The sequence below is a fragment of the Phaseolus vulgaris genome, chromosome 4 (assembly GCF_000499845.2).
Source record: "Phaseolus vulgaris cultivar G19833 chromosome 4, P. vulgaris v2.0, whole genome shotgun sequence".
In the NCBI taxonomy this organism is placed as follows: domain Eukaryota; kingdom Viridiplantae; phylum Streptophyta; class Magnoliopsida; order Fabales; family Fabaceae; genus Phaseolus; species Phaseolus vulgaris.
This window is the reverse complement of record NC_023756.2, coordinates 4,332,072-4,352,610: the sequence shown is the minus strand read 5'-3', so window position 1 is coordinate 4,352,610 and position 20,539 is coordinate 4,332,072. Positions and strand designations below refer to the sequence as shown.

General features: G+C 30.9%; 3 protein-coding genes across 3 annotated transcripts; 1 reads left to right on the top strand and 2 right to left on the bottom strand.

Annotated features, from left to right (window-relative positions):
* Positions 1-1,227: 1,227 nt before the first annotated feature.
* Positions 1,228-3,080, bottom strand: LOC137836984 (uncharacterized). The gene is made up of 2 exons (XM_068645792.1): positions 2,271-3,080; positions 1,228-1,735 (listed from the first exon to the last, which is right to left on the bottom strand). The coding sequence occupies exons 1-2, from the start codon at positions 3,002-3,004 to the stop codon at positions 1,552-1,554; spliced, it is 918 nt and encodes a 305-aa protein (XP_068501893.1). The 5' UTR covers positions 3,005-3,080; the 3' UTR covers positions 1,228-1,551.
* A 2,478-nt stretch (positions 3,081-5,558) lies between these two features.
* Positions 5,559-7,063, bottom strand: LOC137836983 (uncharacterized). Its single transcript, XM_068645791.1, has 3 exons — positions 6,684-7,063; positions 6,040-6,157; positions 5,559-5,877 (listed from the first exon to the last, which is right to left on the bottom strand). Exons 1-3 carry the CDS (start codon positions 6,881-6,883, stop codon positions 5,791-5,793), a joined length of 405 nt encoding a protein of 134 aa, XP_068501892.1. The 5' UTR covers positions 6,884-7,063; the 3' UTR covers positions 5,559-5,790.
* A 1,181-nt stretch (positions 7,064-8,244) lies between these two features.
* Positions 8,245-10,232, top strand: LOC137836982 (protein CHLORORESPIRATORY REDUCTION 7, chloroplastic). The gene is made up of 3 exons (XM_068645790.1): positions 8,245-8,431; positions 8,832-8,959; positions 9,104-10,232. Exons 1-3 carry the CDS (start codon positions 8,377-8,379, stop codon positions 9,377-9,379), a joined length of 459 nt encoding a protein of 152 aa, XP_068501891.1. The 5' UTR covers positions 8,245-8,376; the 3' UTR covers positions 9,380-10,232.
* The last annotated feature ends 10,307 nt before the right edge of the window (positions 10,233-20,539 follow it).

The following is a 20,539-nucleotide window of genomic DNA, read 5'->3' as shown; positions in this document are numbered from 1 at the left end:
TTAAAGACACAACACAATCATGTAGCTACAAAGGTGAGTTATTTGAATTAATGAAAAATAAGTGAGAAGATAAATGAATGAAAAATGTGTAAGTGATTTGAATGTTGTGATATAATAATTTGTTTATATTAATATACTTTAAAAAATATTTTACAAAATTAAATTTTCAAAATAAATAAATGTAAAAAAATATTTAAAGAAAAATATAAATTAGATTTAAAATATTTTTTATATTAAAATAAAAAGTTATTATCAAACCTTAATAAACAAAAAAGTTATATTTTAAAATAGTTATATATCAAAATAAATTACTTTATGAAATATAAAAAATTAAATTAATTAATTTTATTTTATTTATTATTATTTATTTTATTACAATATAATAACATATATTAATAAAATATTAAATTAAATTATTTTATTTTATTTATTATTTTAATATTTTTATTTTAATTATCATTTTTTATAATATGAAAACATATATTTATAAAAATATTAAATTAATTTTTTTATTTATTTTATCCTTTATCTTTATTATTTAAATTAGGATTATATATGTTTTTCATCACTTTAACCTGACGCTAATTAATTTGTGTTCCTAGTTCAAACTTTAGACCTAATGTATGAAACTATTGAAATAAGTTTTTATCAACTTATTTTTTTCTTAGATAACCAACAAATTAGATTATATTATAATAATCATGTCAAATTAAATATTTTGACATCATTATCCATACCCAAAAGCCGATTACTTACTACAAATGCCTAGTGTATTAGAAACAAAAATCAATATTACTATAAAAAACATATATTAATGAAATATTAGTAATATAACTATTAAAATAATTATCTTACAAATAATTTGATTTCAATATCATCTAGGTGTATAAATAATTATTTACGGACCTAATAATTATGTTGAACTCATAATTAATTTATATATATATATATATATATATATATATATATAATATACTCACAATTTTTTCTTTTTTTTAAATTTATATTTGTCGCTATCTTCTATTTTACATGCGCATAAGCTTATACACACCATAATGGCTTGAATATACTGAATTTCAACTTCGCGAGTTTCAAATTCAAAAGTATGATACTCTAAATTATAAAACTAACGAGGTACATGAACAACCTAAATTTCTCAAATTTGAATTTTGATTTCTGAAACAGAGGTATCTATGAACAGGAATTTCAGTGCATATAGCTGCAAATGATTTAAAGAGAAGATTAATATCTAAGAATTTGGACCCTTTAAAGCAGTGTTGGATGCATTACATAAATCAACATTTGACTGATTTGTTGTCAGAGGTTATTGATAATCATGTATGCATACCATTTAACATTAAACTCATTTCCTTCTTAACCATTTACTTGAAGCTCAGTTTTTTCAATCTGGAACTACCCTTTCCTCTACCATTTTAGAGAAGACATGATCCCCATGTAACCAGCAGATCAATTTTTATGTCCATTGTCACCATCATCATTTTAGTCATTTAGCTATATTGCCATTCCAACATCATTCAAGACCTGTCTCTCTCAGAAACATGATGAACAAGGGAAGCAGAAACACCAGCTTTTGCCACTTTGTTTAGTTGGCTTTTCTGATTTAGAACCAGGACTTTGCTGCAACTCCTTCTCTGGCTGCTCCTCCTGATTTTCACCTTTCTCTTGCTTTTCTGACTCTGTTGATGAACTAGTTCTTCCCCCTTCAGGTGTCAATCTGAAAGAATTCAAGAGCAACAAAATGATGGTCAAAAGCACGACAAAACTCAAACAGAAAAGATAGATGAAGCTGAGATTATTAGTACACACTTAGTGAAGATTAACAACTCATGACTCAGATATATGATAAATGTGAAAAACTACCCAAAGAAAAGGCAGTGATATGGTCAACTGGTTGAAAACTTTGTCTAATACCAAAAGGTTGAGCAGATGGTCATAACATGAAGTTCAAGTAACACTAATTTCTGTAAAATATCTTCACCAAATTTCTGTAGTGAGATATCTTTGTGGTTATCAATACAAACAGTATAAGTTTGTTGACAAAGTACATTATATTATGACATTAACACATGTTAGTGATCAACGCTGGATAGTATGAATTATTAGCAAAATCTTGAGGTTGGAAGAACTAGTCTGAATATGTATATATATATATATATAAATGTTGCTTATTTTAGATTCCATCAAACCAGATTTTCTATTTGATTTGCATGCATTAAATGTTACAGAAGAAAGATATAATGGGAACTCACATAGGAAATTGAAATGAACGTGTGCTTAAATTGCTTTCCATCGTATGGTAAACTCCATTAGCTTCTTTACTATGATCATCTGGAGTTTTGTCCAACACTGCTTCATCTGTGGCAACTTCTTCTGATGTTTTTGTTATCTTGGGGTCAACAACTGAACCTGCTGCAGTTGCATTTGATTTCTTCTCATGGTCTTGCTCCCTAACTGAATCTGAAGTTTCACTTGGCGAAACTGATGACAAAGAGTGTCTTTCCATGTCCACATTGTTGCCTTTACAAGTTCCCTCTTCAACAGTTGGAAGTGTTGCTATATCACTAGTCCTAGGCAATTCCCCAGATCTGTTGTTGAATGCAAAAGCATCCCTTGAGAAACTGTTGTTTCCTATGTGTATGCTGAACAGTGATTCATTTGAGGCTACACTCCATTCCATAGGACTGGTAGGTTTGTTAAATATAGAAGAGGGGATTCTGTTTGGGTCATACCCAGGAGAATTCATGAGCTGAAGTGGAGGAGATTGGGTTGTTGACCCTCCTTGGAAACTCCACACAGGAGAACCATACAAACCATACTTGGCATCAGCATTGTCTGTGCCATCATCAGAATCTAATGATGATCCAGAAGATCCAGAAGAACCTGAACGCTTGTGATTGGGATAATCCTCATCCTCAGGTAGATCAAAATGCACTTTTAGTTTCTTACCACTTCCTTTCTTGCTCTCATAATTCAAATAAGCCATTTACTTTGGAACTCTGCAAAAGCAAGACCAGCAGTAGCACTTTTAGACCACAATTCTGACAGAATTTCTTGCAATGCTGCATAAAATTTTGGTAATCAAAAAGCTTATGAAACAGATTATATTTTTGCACTAAGAGAATTTCAACATAGACCATGCACAAACGAGCTACAATACAACACATTACATTCACCCTTAAATAAGAAGAGATTATCAGCATCATCATCAGCATGCAACATATTATCTTCATGCAAAATAATAAATGAATACCCTCTTGTTGTACAATCGCCAAATGAAATTATAGGGGAAAAGTTAGAAAACTTACTCAGAATCTTAGAATTGAATTCTCCAAATCCTGTAGCTTCAATTTACAACGACCCTCCAACAAAACAAATGGTGCAAAATGAGGTTTATTGCGAGATTAACCTGTTTTGCACCATGATTCTGGAGATGGAAAATCACAAAGAAAATCAAGATGAAAATTTAAGAAAATGAGGGAGAATCTGGAATGAAAGGATATTTAAGGAAATGAAAGCTGGGTTTTGGGGTATATGGGTTTGTCTATGGAAAAACACAGAAAAGTTTCACAATGCATTGATAAAGAAAGGCAAGGAGAGGATCTCGGGAACTACTCTGTTAATGTAACAGAGTGATTAATTATGACATATCAGAAGTCAACAAACTTTGGTAGCCCTTATACCTTAGATGAAAAATATTTCATCAAAGATCATATTAAAAGAAAATACTATTTTCATTAGCTCTGCAAGGTTTCTATAGTTTTGAAGTCCATCCATATATCATTCACATAAAAGAATCTATGCATTCATATCTTTATTTGGTGACTGTCTACACATTCATACTTAATATAGCTCCTTTGATTCCAAATAAAAAAATGTAGTTTATTTTATTAAAAAAGGCCATTGTATCTGATCATTACATGATGAACCAAAAGTGCCATTTTTGGCACAGAAACACATTTGATCTGTAAATGCGTTTCTAATTCTTGAGAAATCTAAACCAAAATGTCAAAAATAGGTAGTAGTTAAAACAAAAAATTAAGGGCAGTGATGAAAATATGATAACAATGGAGGGTTGTTAGAGAGCTAGAGAAAAAGAAGTTATCCCTAGAGTTTGTGATTATGTTATGGATGATATACTAGGCCTTACTGTACAAAGCTTCTGAAACATGGTAGAAACTTGCAGAATGTTTAGGAAATTTTACCATTATGATGTATTTTAGTTTGAATATTACATAAATGGGTGAATGCAAAAAAAGTTACAGAAATAAACATTTATGAGTTAAAGTTGTCAGATATATACACAACATCAATTAAATCCATTAATCTGTTTATTTACTTTTAATTAAAGTTCTCAACAACAATTTCAGTTTAAATAAAATTGAACATTAAATTGTCAATTTCAAAATATTTTATTTCAATTAAAATTGTCAATTTCGTTAAGTGATTTTTTTTAAAATAAATGATAATTAATATTTTTTTAAATTAAAATATATAGTTAAAAAAATTATTTTATAAATAATATCAAAATTTAATTTTGTTTTATTTAAAAAAAATATATATAAAGTTGAAGAATTAAAATAATTTTTTTACAATTATTTTAAATAAATTGAGTTAAAAATGATTTGTGCGATAAATTAAAAATATTTATTAGTTTTTAGATATTCTTAACGTTAAAAATACATTTATAAAAAAATATATAATTTATGTATAAATTTTTAGATTATATAATATATGAAAGTATAAATTATATAATAGGTAAAAAGTAATAATAAACCATGTTCTGGTACCATATTAGAAAGTGGACTTTAAGCCTAACTCAACCCCATAAAACCGGCTCATAAGGTTGAGGTCTGCACCCATTTATATATTATGAAATGTCCTTATCTCTAGTATGGGATCTCCAACAATGTATTTATGTTAAAATAAATATATTAAAAAATAAAATAAATTATTAAATATAAATCATTGAAAAAATGATATTCAAATATTTGATGAGACAATTTTATTGTAAATAATCTTTTCTATTGTAATTTTTATTGAAACAGTATTCAGTCAACAATAAATATCTATTATTTATGTTATTGTTAATTGTAAATAATTTTGTAAAAACTATATAATAACTATATATTTTTCAATAAAAACAGAGTATTTTCTCCATTATATCTTCTCTGCCTTTTTAACAGAGGGCAGAGTGTTATTTGGTTCCTTAACATATTATAACCACTTAATATGCTTGTATCATGTTAATGAAACTTAGACATGATTCATATGTAGGCCCACAAATATTTTTACATTTTTCAAAAATGTTAAAAAGCATTTTCATAGAAAGGAAATATAAAAAATTATTTAAGAAATCTCTCAAATTTTGTAATTTTAATAAATTTTATTAAAAAGGATATGTTTACATTATATGTATATATATGTATATATATATATATAAATAAATTATAATAGCTTTTTTATTACAATAAAGAGAATTAATTTTAACTACTTTTATTTTTATTTTTAATGCCCATGTTTTAACTTTCAACAGAATCTGAAAATATAAACCTTTTTTTGAATAACAAGGACAAATTACTGCTACAAAATGTCACTATTTGAGAAGAAAATTGAGCATAAGAAATCAGAAACCTGACAACCTTATATAATTACAGATAACCTTATACAATTGATTTTTGGTGACATCATCAGATCAGTTGGACTCTTTCTGTCTCCCCCTTTGAACCACTCACATGATTTATCATATTGATCAAAAGTTCTTTGAACCCTTCAAGTTGTGTTGTTGATCTTATCATCAAACTGCATTGGAAACTTGTTCTGAAAAGTCCCTACATCCTTCAAGGGCATGTCTAGAATCTGCAGCAGTTATGACATTGACACATACAAACACTGTTATTACATACTCATATTATTACACTAGACTGAAATTTCAGTACCCAAAAAGAGTAATTTGACATTGCTGGAAAAAAGAAAATGCAGAAGCAGAACAATCTGTAACTGCACTATTGGTGTGTGTACCTTTGGTTGATTTTTCCCAGGTGGTAACATTGCACCACCAACACCACCACCCCTTTTAGTTCTAGCAAGAAGGCCTTTGGTTATTGGTGACATCATCAAATCAGTTGGACTTGTATATCTGAGAAAAATGTAGAAAAACATTGCATCTTGACATCACTAACCCAATTATACAGTCATCACCATCTGCATGTTCTCTCTTCAAAATTTCTTAAAATGATCAAATAGTTACATAAATCAATTTAATTTCAACATGCACTTTACAAAATTTAACTTGGACTGAATATTTAAATGTGGAGAACAGCCAAATTCTACTGAATCAATCAGCACATTTTTTGAAGATTCTGTGAAAAAATATCAATCCATACAGTGGATTTTGACCAGAGACTTGTCTGAGCTAAATTTCAAATTTTGACTTATTTTATAAATTTAGGGTTTATAAGCATTCATATTTTTTTCATCAAGAGTTTTATTCATATTTTTCTGATATTCCAATTTCATGAAAATCACATAAACTAATCAATACTACTTTCTAAGATTGTTACCGATCCCTTCAATTCAAAAAATTATCATAAATTATTGGTGAATTCCTAATTCCTAATATAATATAAAAACAGTGTTCACCATTGATGATAGTATATAAATACCTTTCTGGGTATTTGAATGCCTTGGGGACTCTGAGATGATCTGGAGTAACAGTAACAGGTTTGCGCAATTCGTTTGAGGAGTTACGATCTTTGATCTGGTGTTGTTGTTGAGCTGGAATTGGTGTTTTGCATTCAGGTTCAGGTTTCTGTGCTTGAATTGGAACTTTTGGAAGAGTTTTGAGCATGTTTTCCTTTTCCATCAGATTATTACTGTGTCACAACAAAAAGGATAAATGCTTTGAACTGCAAAAGTTGAAAGATGAGGAATGCAGAAACTATGGGTGCAAATGAATGAGTATATGAAAATGGTGGAAGATGAAGTGACCGTTTGAGGTAAGGGTTTGCAACGGTCGAATTGTCTGAGAAATTGCTAGAGTGAGGTTCAAATATTTTGTCCGTTGGGATGAATAACCTGGGTTTTCTTACAAAGCGAATTTCTTACGTGTTTTTTTTTAAATCATATTTGCTTGAATTTTAATTTCTTTCTATTATTTTTTGAAATCCTATATGTTAGCATAATATATAGTTTATTTTTATTTTTATATGGTTAGCACGTTTTTTAATTTTTTAATATAGTTTGTTTGAACATAGATGTAATTAAATATATTTGACCATATTATTGATTTAAATTATTTAAAATACATTTAATTAATATATAAATAAATAATTATATTATTTAAATTTATAAAAAATTACAAAACAAGAAAAAACATATACTTCTTATAAAAAAAATGTGTTAACAAGTATTATGAAAACATGCTAACAAACACTATTTTAAAAAAAATTATAATGTGCTAACCAGCATTTCAATAAAAAAATTAGAAAAAAAATTAAACAAACACTACTAAAAAAAACGTGTTTGATGGCACGAGTTTATAAAATTCGACTTTTCAATCAAAATTTAAGATCAGTTTTAAAAAACATTTGTAAATATTGATTTTGAAAATATATTAAGAAATAATTAATTATGAGTTAAAATTAGCTTTTATTACTATTAGTTTAAAATTAATGAATTTATTATTAATAATGAATTTAGTATTAGCTTTTATTATTATTAATTTGAATAAAAAATTAATTATTAATATTTATTATGAGTATTATTTAAATTTGTGTTAATATGAAATTAATAACTTTAAATGTTATACTAAATTAGTCAATTTAATAATACTGATTTAAAGAAGTTATGAAATTGATTTTATTATTTATTTGAGCTTGTTATTCTTAATAAATTTATAATTTATTTTTAGCAATTAAATTGCTGATTATGTAATTAATTATATTTTGGAATAACAGTATTTTTAATAAGTATAGTTAAAATATTATTCTGTAAGTTGATTTTATATTACCTATAAACTAGACAAAAAAAAAATGATCATATAAGATGAACCAAAAGTGCCATTTTTGCCACAGAAACACAGTATTTGGTCTGTAAACTTGTTTTCTAACTCTTGAGAAAACTAAACCAAAAAGCAAAAAATAAAGAGTGGAAAAAACAAAAAAGGGTGGATGAAGACAAGTAATGTACAAAAGGGCAATGCAGAAAATATGCTAACAATGGAGGGTTGTTAAAGAGATAGAACAAAAGAAGTTATCCCTAGAGTTTGTGACTGTAAATGATGCAGGTTATGTTATAGATGATATACTTGGAAGAAGCTTCAGAAACATGGAAGAAGCTTAGCACAAAATATTTGCCATGGTAGGAATTTTGCAGTTCCAGCCCTTCAAAGTTGGAGTTCCTCCCCTCTGCTGTAAGTTATCACAATTAGCCTTCAAAATTTACCTTTTCAGCACAGAATGGCAAAAGGGTTGACATGTTTGCAACTCCAAGAGAACCATTGTTGCCTTTAGGTTGCTAATGATTATGCAAAGAAGTTTCAGTTTTGAAAGCATTTACATTTGTATTCATAATATATTGTACAGTTTTGAACCAAATGTAAATTTCACTTACCAAGAGTATTTACTTTTAGCATATTTTGTTGCTTATTCTCTGCAAATTTCCTTGGAAAGAGCATTTTTTAAAGAATAAGAGCTTATTTTGATACTGAAACATGTATCAGACTATAAACTTATAGGTAAATATTGCCCTACTTAGAAAAACCAAGGTACTTTTCTTTTCACTAATTATGTTAGTTTTCTGATCATTTACAGATACAGAAAGTAACTATGTTGAAAATAGCATAATCTGTATATCATTATTCGGTCAAATTAAACATGTTAGTTCTTCAATTCATCAGAGACTACCTCAGTTTACAAGTGATTGCAGAAGCAAAACTAAGGTACATTTATGCAGTATGTTCTAAAATCTTAATGTTACTGTACTAAATTGGTGATTAATGGAATTTATATTACTAAATTGATAGAGTAAATCCAAGTAAATTTTGTTGGTTTTTTTTTCAAAATTAAGTTGCATTTGTGATCAGGTTTTTGCAGCTCGGAGGAGGAAAAGGGCAAATGAGAGAACTGAAACTTATGTTTTGTTAGAACCAGGAAAGGATGAAAGGTTTGTTTCTGAGGAAGAGTTGAAGGCAACATTGAAAGAGTTGTTGGAAAATTGGCCTGGTAAGGTTCTTCCTCCTGATCTTTCAAGATATGAGGACATTGATGAAGCTGTTTCTTTCTTGGTGAGATATGTTTGTGAACTTGAAATTGATGGAGATGTTGGCTCAGTTCAATGGTATGAAGTTCGTTTGGAGTGACTGCACCAATCACTCTCTTTCTACCATTTTCTCCTTCTGAGTATTTTTATCTGAGAAAAATAAGAAAAAGAATGATTTCTAAGAGATAATATTTTTACGATCTCTTTACCTGTAATGTTTCTAGTTCGTTATTTCTTATAAAATAAACTTAAAATAAACTTTACCTCCACTATTGTCTTATTTTTAGTTAATACGAGATTTTCAACACATCTTCTACGTTGAGGTTGTCAACTCATTTGATAAGCGGTGATATAATAAACTCAATAAATTTTAATTAAAATATTTTTTAAAATACGCTGATCATCTTAGGAAGTAAACTTTAAACATAATTAATCTTTTCAAAATAAGTATGAGATTTGCATCTACTTATATATTTTTAGTTGTTCATATCTCTAATTGATGTAGAATCTCTAATTATTTATTAATTGTGTAAAAACCGGAGAAATGACTTTATTAAAATGATAGTAGATTATATAATATATAATTGAAATACAATCCTTCACTTCAAAATACTAAATTAAGTATATACTCCCTTACTAATGCAAGAACTTGATAAATTAGTAGGAATGATTTTGTAAAATTGAAATGCAAGAACTTTATATTTGTAGGTGCAAAAATAAACAAAAGAGTGAGAAATAGAAAAACCGCTGGGCCAGGTGGTGCGGATAATAAAGCACGGGTGGGAAATAATTAAATTTCTTTGGCAGCGGAAGGGACCAGACTTATTTGATAAAGGTGGTGCAGATGTAAAAAGCGCTGGAAGTGGGAATATTAACAGAGGTGTGCCGAACAGTAAGAGAGGCCCAAAACCTTTGTAAAGAATGAAATAAAAGACCATGTGGCTTTTTTTTTACGTGACCCATTCTCCTGATACCACAATTATGGCTGCTTCTTCCTGCACCTCCATATCTTCTTGTGTCACTCTTATAAGTTTTTTGTATTCCAAAAATATCTTTTTTAATATTCTAGATTACATAATCCGAAAGTCTTTTTCTAGATTCAGAATTAGCTTTCAAATTATATAATCCGAAAGCCTTTTGTGATTAGCTTTCGGTTTACATAATCCGGAAGTCTTTTCTATACACAAGATTAGCTTCCGAATTATGTAATCTGAAAGTTTTTTTTATATGAGTGATTAGCTTCTGGATTACATAATCTAGAAGTCTTTTCTAATTATGAGATTGACTTCCAGATTATGTATCCAGAATATATGAGGGTGACAAAAAAAGGATAAAACATATTTTTACATTTAGTATGAGGTGACACAAGGAGATATGGAGGTGCTATATCATGCAAGTTTCTAACCATTAACACAAAGAAATGTCGTGGGGCCCACTTGTTTGTATACTTCACTTACCAAATTTGAACGAGTCGCGGGTCCCACTCACATGCAAGCTTTTATTCATTAAGAAAAAAAAAACGTGGTTCAAAAAAGAAATAATTTGAGGTGGCTTTTATTCATAAAAAAAAGACAAGGAAAAAAAAAAAAAGAAACATAATTTGCCCATGTCTGTTGTTTCCTAAAAATATAAAGATGTAAGAAATTATGTAAATTAATTTTTATAAAGTGACTCACATGAGTTAGAGTTTGGACTTTGGGCCCAAATATGATTTAATAATAATAATAATAGAATAAAGGGTCCATTGGTTAATGTGAGAAATATATATATATATATATATATATATATATATATATATATATGATGATATACCTAATGGAAAACCTACATCTGATGGAGATTGGGTACTAAAGGCTATAGGGTTCTGTCTCTGCAAATAATAGTTGTCTCACTGTTAACCATCACGAAAGTGTGTGACAAGTACGGAATTGCTAAGAGATATATTGTGATAAAGGAGATAAAGTAACTGCTCAATTAGGATCACTCATGGATCAAAGTAAGTGCCTATTCCTTCTTGATTCATGATATGTGTTCAGTTTTACGTTTATTCATGTTTTGATTTACATGTGGTATCATAGCCTCGTTGCTCATGTTGTGATTCTCCATTAATGCTTTTCCAAAATCAAAGAACCCTAATTTTAAAATATTCTCAATTTAAAAACTCTAATTGGATAGTTCCCTAATTGTCCTAAACCATCAAAATTAAATAACCCTAATTTTAATTAATTCCAATTGAAGAACCCTAATTTTTAAAATTAGGGTTTATGGATCAACGCCATTAACGACGTAAAACCTTTTGAACCCAAACGCGCAGAACGGTGGTTGCTGCTGCGGCACGGTGACTCATTGTGAGAGGGGTGGTTAACGACATCCCTGCAGCTTAAGCAATTTTGCTTCAGGAAAAAGAAGCAAATTTGATTTAGTGTGCCTTAGGTTATCAATTTTATTAATATTATATTAGAAATATAATATAATATAATAAAATGCATGAAAAGAATCCAATTAATGAATCCATATATGAATTATTCTCTGCCATCATGAAATGCACGAATTCTTTGTTGCACCCCATATTAAAGTTTAATCAATTGTTACTTTTCTGTAATTTAGGTTATGTTATAATGTAATTAAATTTACATTTAAATTAAACTTTAATTAATTAATTAAAAGTGAGTAACGAAAAATTAGTTTCTGTTTTATGTATCATGTTTTAATGTAATTTTATTTGCATTAAATTAAAGTTTAATTAAAGTTTTAATGAAATTTTATTATGTTTTAATGTAATTTTATTTGCATTAAATTAAAGTTTTAATGAAATTTTATTATGTTTTAACGTAATTTTATTTTTATTAAATTAAAGTTCAATTAAAGTTTTAATGAAATTTTATTATGTTCATTAAATTAAAGTTTAATTAATTGACTGAAAGTGAGGAATGGAAAAATATTTTTCCGCTTTATGTATTTAATTTTAAATTGAAATTTTGGAATTACTTGTATGATGGATTTGTAATCACCAAAGTGATCAAATCTTTAAGTTTTATTTAATTCCAAATTATGGATGAAATTTTATTTCATATAATGATATTATTTATGGAATTATTTGTATGATAGATTTGTAATCACCAAAGTGATCAAATCTTTAAGTTTTATTTAATTCCAAATTATGGATGAAATTTTATTTCAATTAATGATATTATTTGTATGATAGATTTGTAATCACCAAAGTGATCAAATCTTTAAGTTTTATTTAATTCCAGATTACTGATAAATTTTATTCCAATTACCTATAGAATGGATGCTAAATTATTTATATATATGGGTAAATGGAAATTCATTATTATAGGACATTATGGATCACCAAAAGGTTGATTAGTTGTCCTTATAATTAATGGATATGATTGTTGGTAGTGAGTATGTGTTATTAGTTTTGCTTGTATATCCAAATATAACAAGTGTTTCTAGTTAATGCATACATCTTGCCAAATAAAGTTAATACTATTAGCATCATTATGTTTTGTGTATTAATGAATCTCCCAAAGGAGAACATTAGTATACATAGAATCTTTTCAGAATCTGTATAGTATGTTTAGTTTATGACTCAAAGTATTAATGTTAAGCATGTGTGATCAAGTATTGTTCCTGTATCTTTATGCGAATGAGCATAGCAAGTAATATTAAGTCTGCTTTTCCCAAAACTGATGGTGCAAAAGAATTTATGAAATTTGTGGAAGAGCGCTCCCAAACTACTGATAAGTCTCTTGTTGGGACATTAATGAGTATATTAACCACCATGGAATTTGATGGTTCTCGTACTATGCACGAACATGTCATTGAAATGACTAATATTGCGGCAAGACTTAAGTCTATTGGATCTGGTACTCTTTATGATGGATTATATAGATTGAATCTCGATAAACTATATGTTGAAACTCTTATGACCTCGCATCATAATGTTGGCACTAAACGAAGTTTGGTGAATGAATGTTTTGCTTTTTTGTGGCACAAACGTTTGAGACATATTTCCAAGAAAAGAATGGAGAGATTGGTAAAGTATGAAATACTTCCAAGTTTGGATTTTACTGATCTGAATGTATGTGTGGATTGTATTAAAGGCAAACAAACAAAACACACAAAGAAGGGAGCCACAAGAAGTACTTAGCTTCTTGAAATTATACACACTGATATATGTGGACCTTTTGATGCAAGTTCTTTCAATAAAGAAAGGTATTTTATCACCTTTAATGGTGATTTTTCACGTTATGGTTATGTTTATTTACTGCATGAAAAATCGCAAGCGGTGAATGCCTTGGAAGTTTATATAAATGAAGTGGAAAGGCAATTAGACAGAAAGGTGAAAATTGTCTGGTCAGATAGAGGTGGTGAATATTATGGAAAATATGATGAAAGTGGACAACACCCTGGTCCGTTTGCTAAGTTCCTTGAGAGACGTGGTATTTGTGCTCAATACACAATGCCAGGTACACCACAACAAAATGGTGTTTCAGAAAGGCGTAAACGAACCTTAATGGATATGGTTAGGAGCATGTTAAGTAAGTCAATTGTACATGTTTCATTGTGGATGTATGCTTTAAAAACTGTCATGTATTTGTTGAACAGGGTTCCTAGTAAGGCAGTTCAAAAGACACCTTTTGAATTGTGGACAGGAAGGAAACCCAGTTTGAGACACCTGCATGTTTGGGGATGTCAGGCAGAAGTTAGAATATACAATCCGCAAGAGAAGAAATTGGATGCAAGAACAATCAGTGGATATTTCATTGGTTATCCAGCAAAGTCAAAAGGGTATATGTTTTACTGTCCTACCCATAACACAAGAATTGTTGAATCTGGAAATGCACGATTCATTGAAAATGGTGAAACCAGTGGGAGTAATACTTCACAAAATGTGGAAATTAAGGAAGTTAGAGTACAAGTTCCTTTAACTAGTACCTTTACTTCAAGTATTGTTGTTCCTAATGTAGTTGAGTCACTCAACGATGAAGAAGAACAACAAATTAATGATCATGAAGAAAACAATGAACCCGTAGTAGAACAACCACAAGAAATAGTATTAAGAAGATCTCAAAGAGAAAGAAAGTCTGCTGTTTCGAATGATTATGTGGTTTATCTACAAGAGTCAAAAAATGACTTAAGTATTGATAATGATCCAGTTTCATTTTCAGACGCCGTCAATGATGATAATTCTGATAAGTGGTTAGATGCCATGAAAGATGAGCTTAAATCAATGGCACAGAAGAATGATGTATGAGACCTTATAGAATTGCCAGAAGGATGCATGAGAGTTGGGTGTAAATGGGTCTTTAAGACTAAACGTGACTCTCATGGCAATATCGAACGTTACAAGGCTCGACGTGTTGCCAAAGGTTTTACTCAAAAAGATGGCATTGATTATAAAGAAACATTTTCACCTTTTTCTAAGAAAGATTCCTTTAGAATTATCATGACATTAGTAGCTCGTTATGATCTTGAGTTGCATCAGATGGATGTCAAAACTGCTTTTCTGAATGGGGATTTAGAAGAGGATGTTTATATGGACCAACCAGTGGGGTTCATTGAAGAAGGAAAGGAACACATGGTGTGTAAACTTAAGAAATCAATATACGGGCTTAAACAGGCTTCTAGGCAATGGTATCTTAAGTTCAATGATACTATTGTGTCCTTTGGGTTTAAGGAAAATATCGTTGATCGGTGTATATACCTGAAGGTCAGTGGGAGCAAGTTTATATTCCTGATTCTGTATGTTGATGATATCTTGATTGCAACTAATGATCTTGGTCTATTAAGTGAGACTAAGAAGTTTCTCTCTAATAACTTTGAGATGAAAGATATGGGTGAGGCATACTATGTGATAGGAATTGAAATATTCCGTGACAGATCACAATGACGGTTAGGTTTGTCTCAGAAAGCATATATTAATAAAGTTTTAGAGAGATTCAGAATGGATAAATATTCGACATCTCCTGTTCCAATACAGAAAGGAGACTAATTTAGTCTCATGCAATGTCCAAAGAATGACTTGGAACGGAAATAGATGGAGAATATACCTTATGCATCTATTGTTGGGAGTTTAATGTATGCTCAAACTTGTACACGACCAGATATTAGTTTTGCAGTTGGTATGCTTGGTAGATACCAGAGTAATCCAGGATTGGATCATTGGAAAGCTGCAAAGAAAGTTTTAAGATACTTGCAAGGAAAGAAGGATCACATGCTTACTTATAAAAGATCTGATCACCTTGAGGTGATTGGATATACAGATTCAGATTTTGTTGGCTGTGTGGATACACGAAAGTCTACATTTGGTTATGTGTATCTTTTAGCCAGAGGAGCGATTTCATGGAAAAGTGCGAAGCAGTCAGTCATCGCTGCGTCCACTATGGAGGCTGAATTTGTGGCATGCTTTGAGGCCACAATTCAGGTTAATTGGTTGCGGAATTTTATTTCAGGACTTGAAATTGTTGACAGTATTGCTAAGCCGCTGAAAATTTATTGTGATAACTCCGCAACAGTCTTCTTTTCTAAAAAACGACAAGTATTCCAAAGATGCTAAACATATGGAATTGAAATACTTTGCCGTTAAAGAAGAAGTTCAGAAACATAAAGTGTCAATAGAACATATTAACACTGATCTTATGATTGCTGACCCTTTAACAAAAGAGTTACCGCCCAAAACATTTACTGGTCATGTTGTAAATATGGACATTATGTCTACTAGTGAATTATGAATGTTGTTAATGCTTATTTGACACTCTGAGCTCATTGATAAATAAAGTTTCTGAAATTTATGTTGTTTTCTACTTTATGTATATACATGAAAATTATGTTATTATGGTGTGGAAAACAAATTATGTTGTTATTGATGACAATGACATTATGTTTGAACCTATTATGAATTTCTCACTATAAAGTCATATTAAGGAGAAAGAATGATATAGTAGTACATGGAAGGAAATGTGTTGATTCAAATGACATGTAATCGCCATGACTCTTATTATTTCTGTATTCTTGATTATGAATAATGATAGAACCAATTTATGTAAGGCCTTTTAAATGCGCATTTATGTAATTATTAAATCATGAAAGTATTATAACTCATATGAGTCAAGTGGGAGAATGTAAGAAATTATGTATATTAATTTCTATAAAGTGACTCACATGACTTAGAGTTTGGGCTTTGGGCCCAAATATGATTTAATAATAATAATAAAATAAAGGGTCCATTGGTTAATGTGAGAAATATATATCTGATGATATACCTAATGGAAAACCTACATCTGATGGAGATTGGGTACTAAAGGCTATAGGGTTCTGTCTCTGCAAATAATAGTTGTCTCACTGTTAACCATCACGAAAGTGTGTGACAAGTACGAAATTGCTAAGAGATAGATTGGGATAAAGGAGATAAAGTAACTGCTCAATTAGGATCACTCATGGATCAAGGTAAGTGCCTATTCCTTCTTGATTGTATGATTGTGTGAGAATCATGATATGATAAGATCTGTATGAGAACATTATTGTATGTGTTCAGTTTTACATTTATTCATGTTTTGATTTACAAAAGATTCTTAAAAATATGTTTTCAAATATTTTCTTTCCAAGAAAAGAGTATATATGGGGTGCCCTAGGACTGAACCAATATCTATATAAACCAAATCAACCCAAGACCATAACATCCATATCGAAAGCCTTAAAATCATAAATATCTTTCTAATAATTCAAAATGTGTCAATCCAATGAGAAAAAATCTCCCATTACTGTATCCTCTTAGTCCTCTAACCCAAATCAAGGGACTCAAGATGAGAATAACTCCTTATTCACAAATTAGGAAGAGGAAGCCCCCATATCAAATGCAAGCTTTCTCAGAAAGGTATCTTGGATAGAAGGCATAAAAATGAGCATTGATAAGGCTCTTAAAGCCTTCTAAAAAAATGTAGAAGAAGAGGTCAATGCGAATGAAAAATGGTTGATCAACAAAACTCAAGAGATGATCATCAGGAAAGCATATATTGAATGAAAACAAGCCATTAAACTCGTTGCTAGGCTTGAAGAGAGAGTGAGAAAAACCAAAGAGGAAGATTTGTATCTCATCCAACATAGCTAGTTTTACCAATCAGATCAACCAGGCTCTTAGTCAAAGTCCTTATTCTGGACAAACCTCTCAGCCACCACACTCCTCGTAGTAGTGATGATTTCTTTTTCAATTCTCTGATACTCTTTTTATTGATGTTAAAAAAGGGGAGAAACAATGGTCTTATTTTTTAATAATGTTTTGTTTTGTATTTTTGACATTTTGATCAATAAACAATTTTTTCTTGAGGAAACAAGTGCGCATAAATTTATGATACAATGTTATAAACTCACAAAACAAAAATATTGCACTTAAAGTTTTTGTAAAGTGGGAGATTGTTAAGATGATTTATTCTTAGACAATCCCAAGTAAAACTTTCAAATAAAAATCTAATAAAGCCTTGAGAATATCTTAGACGCAATAAGTTGTATAGATTACTATTAAGGAAATAATAATTATCAAATTATATGCAATTATTGTATGCAATATTTGACGATATTGTACTCAATTATATGCAATTAATTTAATAATTATAGAATCTCATGATTAGTATCCTACCTAATTAGATTGTAATTTGGGGAGAGAAACTCCCTATATATTTCCTATACATGAAGTGATGTAATATACACATTAGAGAATAAGAAACATTTCTTCTTCTTACCATTTTTTATCATTTTCTTATATGGTATCAAAGCACCAATCTTGGTGCCCTAACAACCTCCCCAGTCTGAGTCGCAATAAGCTGTCAATGTCAGATTGTTTTCGGATGGTAATAACAATCCTTGTCCTGGTGATCCTTTGATCCCTGACAGCCTCTCCATTTTTATCCCCTAAATAAAAAATCATGTCTGGCAAAGAAGGCACCAGTAACGAGTCCGATAGAAACCTCGTACAACGCTTCAGTGCCGAGCAAATTCAGCAATTGGCAAGGGCTATTTACTCGCTCAACAATAACGGTAAAAGTGACACGTTTGTTAGTTCTGCAGGTCTGCTTGCCCATAACTCCTCTTCTAATTCTGCTTTTACGAAACCATGGATTTTGGATAGTGGAGCAACCCATCACATTGCATCTGATTCATAATTTTTCACACACACTTCATCATCATTTATTTCAAATGTTAATCTGCCCACAGGCTCAACTGCGCCCATCTCATGTACAGGCACAATTAAATTCAATGACAAAATCACTCTCAAAGATGTTCTTTGTGTTCCTTCTTTTAATTTAAATCTCGTGTCCATTAGTAAGATAACCAGTTCACTAAATTGTTGTGTCGTTTTTACTCCACATGGTTGCGTTTTACAGGACTTGGCTACGGGGAGGATGATTGGCTCGGGTAAACAACACGCAGGCTTATACTACATGTCCCCTTTTCCAAACCAAGCCCACGCATCTCAAATATCGACCGATCCTAATTTATGGCACAAACGCCTTGGACATCCTTCTCCGGCGTGTCTACAACTTGTATCTTCCTTACTACCTATCCCTATCAATAAAAATCTCATTCCCATTCATAATCATTGTAGTATTTGTCCCAAAGCTAAACAGACAAGGCTACCCTTTTCCTTTAAGCACAATAAAATCTCATTCTCCATTTAACCTATTGCATTGTGACATTTGGGGTCCTCATAAAACCCCAACTCATTTTGGAAAACGTTTTTTTCTCACTATAGTCGATGACTATACTAGATGTACTTGGCTATTTCTTATGAATCACAAATCTGAAAACCAACATCTCTTAAAGTCATTCATTACATTTGCACAAAATCAATTTCAGGCATCTATTAAAACCATCCGCGTTGACAACGGACTGAAATTTATTTCAATGTATGATTTTTTTCTCAAAAAAGGTATTGAATGTCAACGCACTTGCGTTTACACTCCTCAACAAAATGGAGTAGTAGAACGCAAACATAGACATGTTTTAAACACAACACGAGCCCTCCTATTTCAATCCAATTTACCATTAGAATTTTGGGGAGAATGCGTTTTAACCGCCACATATATCATTAATCGCTTGCCATCACCTTTACTAAAAAATAAATCACCTTTTGAGCTACTATATAATAAACCACCTTCACTCTCTCACCTAAAAACTTTTGGTTGCCTCTGTTACGCAACTGTTGTTTCACCTTAGCAAAAATTTGATCCGTGCGCCCGACAATGCATCTTCATTGGTTATCCTCACAGTCAAAAAGCATACAAATTATTTGATATAGATGCAGACACTTTTTTTACAAGTCGGGATGTCATCTTCCATGAAAATGTTTTCCCATTCTGCCAACAGTCACAAACACAATCCTGACCTCCATTACAAGGTATTTTGCTCACTATTGACATTGACTTACCCACTCCTGTCCAACATTCACTCGATCAACCTTCTTCTCTTACTCATCACAATGCACCTGAACCTCCATCAAACCAACCTTCTTCTCCTACTCGTCACAATACACCTGAACCTCCATCAAACCAACTATCTTCTCCTACTCGTCACAATGCACATGAACCTCCATCAAACCAACCTTCTTCTCCTACTCGTCATAATACACCTGAACCTCCAGTAGACCAACCTTCTTCTCCCATGCCAAGATGTTTAGCACCCATTACCAAACCTTCTCCAACCGACCTTCCTGTTCGATGATCCAGTCGCACATCAACCCAACCTTCCTGGCTTCAAGACTACGTAACGGGATCCCAAGCCAATCATTCGACCAGTGCCCAAGACCGACCGAATGGAACCAGGTATCCTATGCATCATTTTCTTTCTAATTCACGATTTTCTTCTACACATAGTGCATATCTTGCTAACATCACAGCCACCAAAGAACCTCACACTTATGCTCAAGCTATCCTTGATCCAAATTGGCAAAAAGCAATGGACGAAGAGCTTTCCGCCTTGCAGCTAAACCAAATGTGGACCTTGACACCGTTACCCGCTGGGCAGAAACCCATCGGATGCAAATGGGTCTATAAAATAAAGTACAACTCAGATGGTAGCGTCGACAGATATAAGGCGCGCCTTGTCGCAAAGGGGTACACTCAGATTGAAGGTGTCGACTATTCTGAAACTTTTTCACCAACAGCAAAATTAACAACTTTGAGGTGTCTCCTCACCATTGCAGCAACCAGAAATTGGTTTACTCACCAGCTAGATGTGCAAAATGCCTTCTTACATGGCA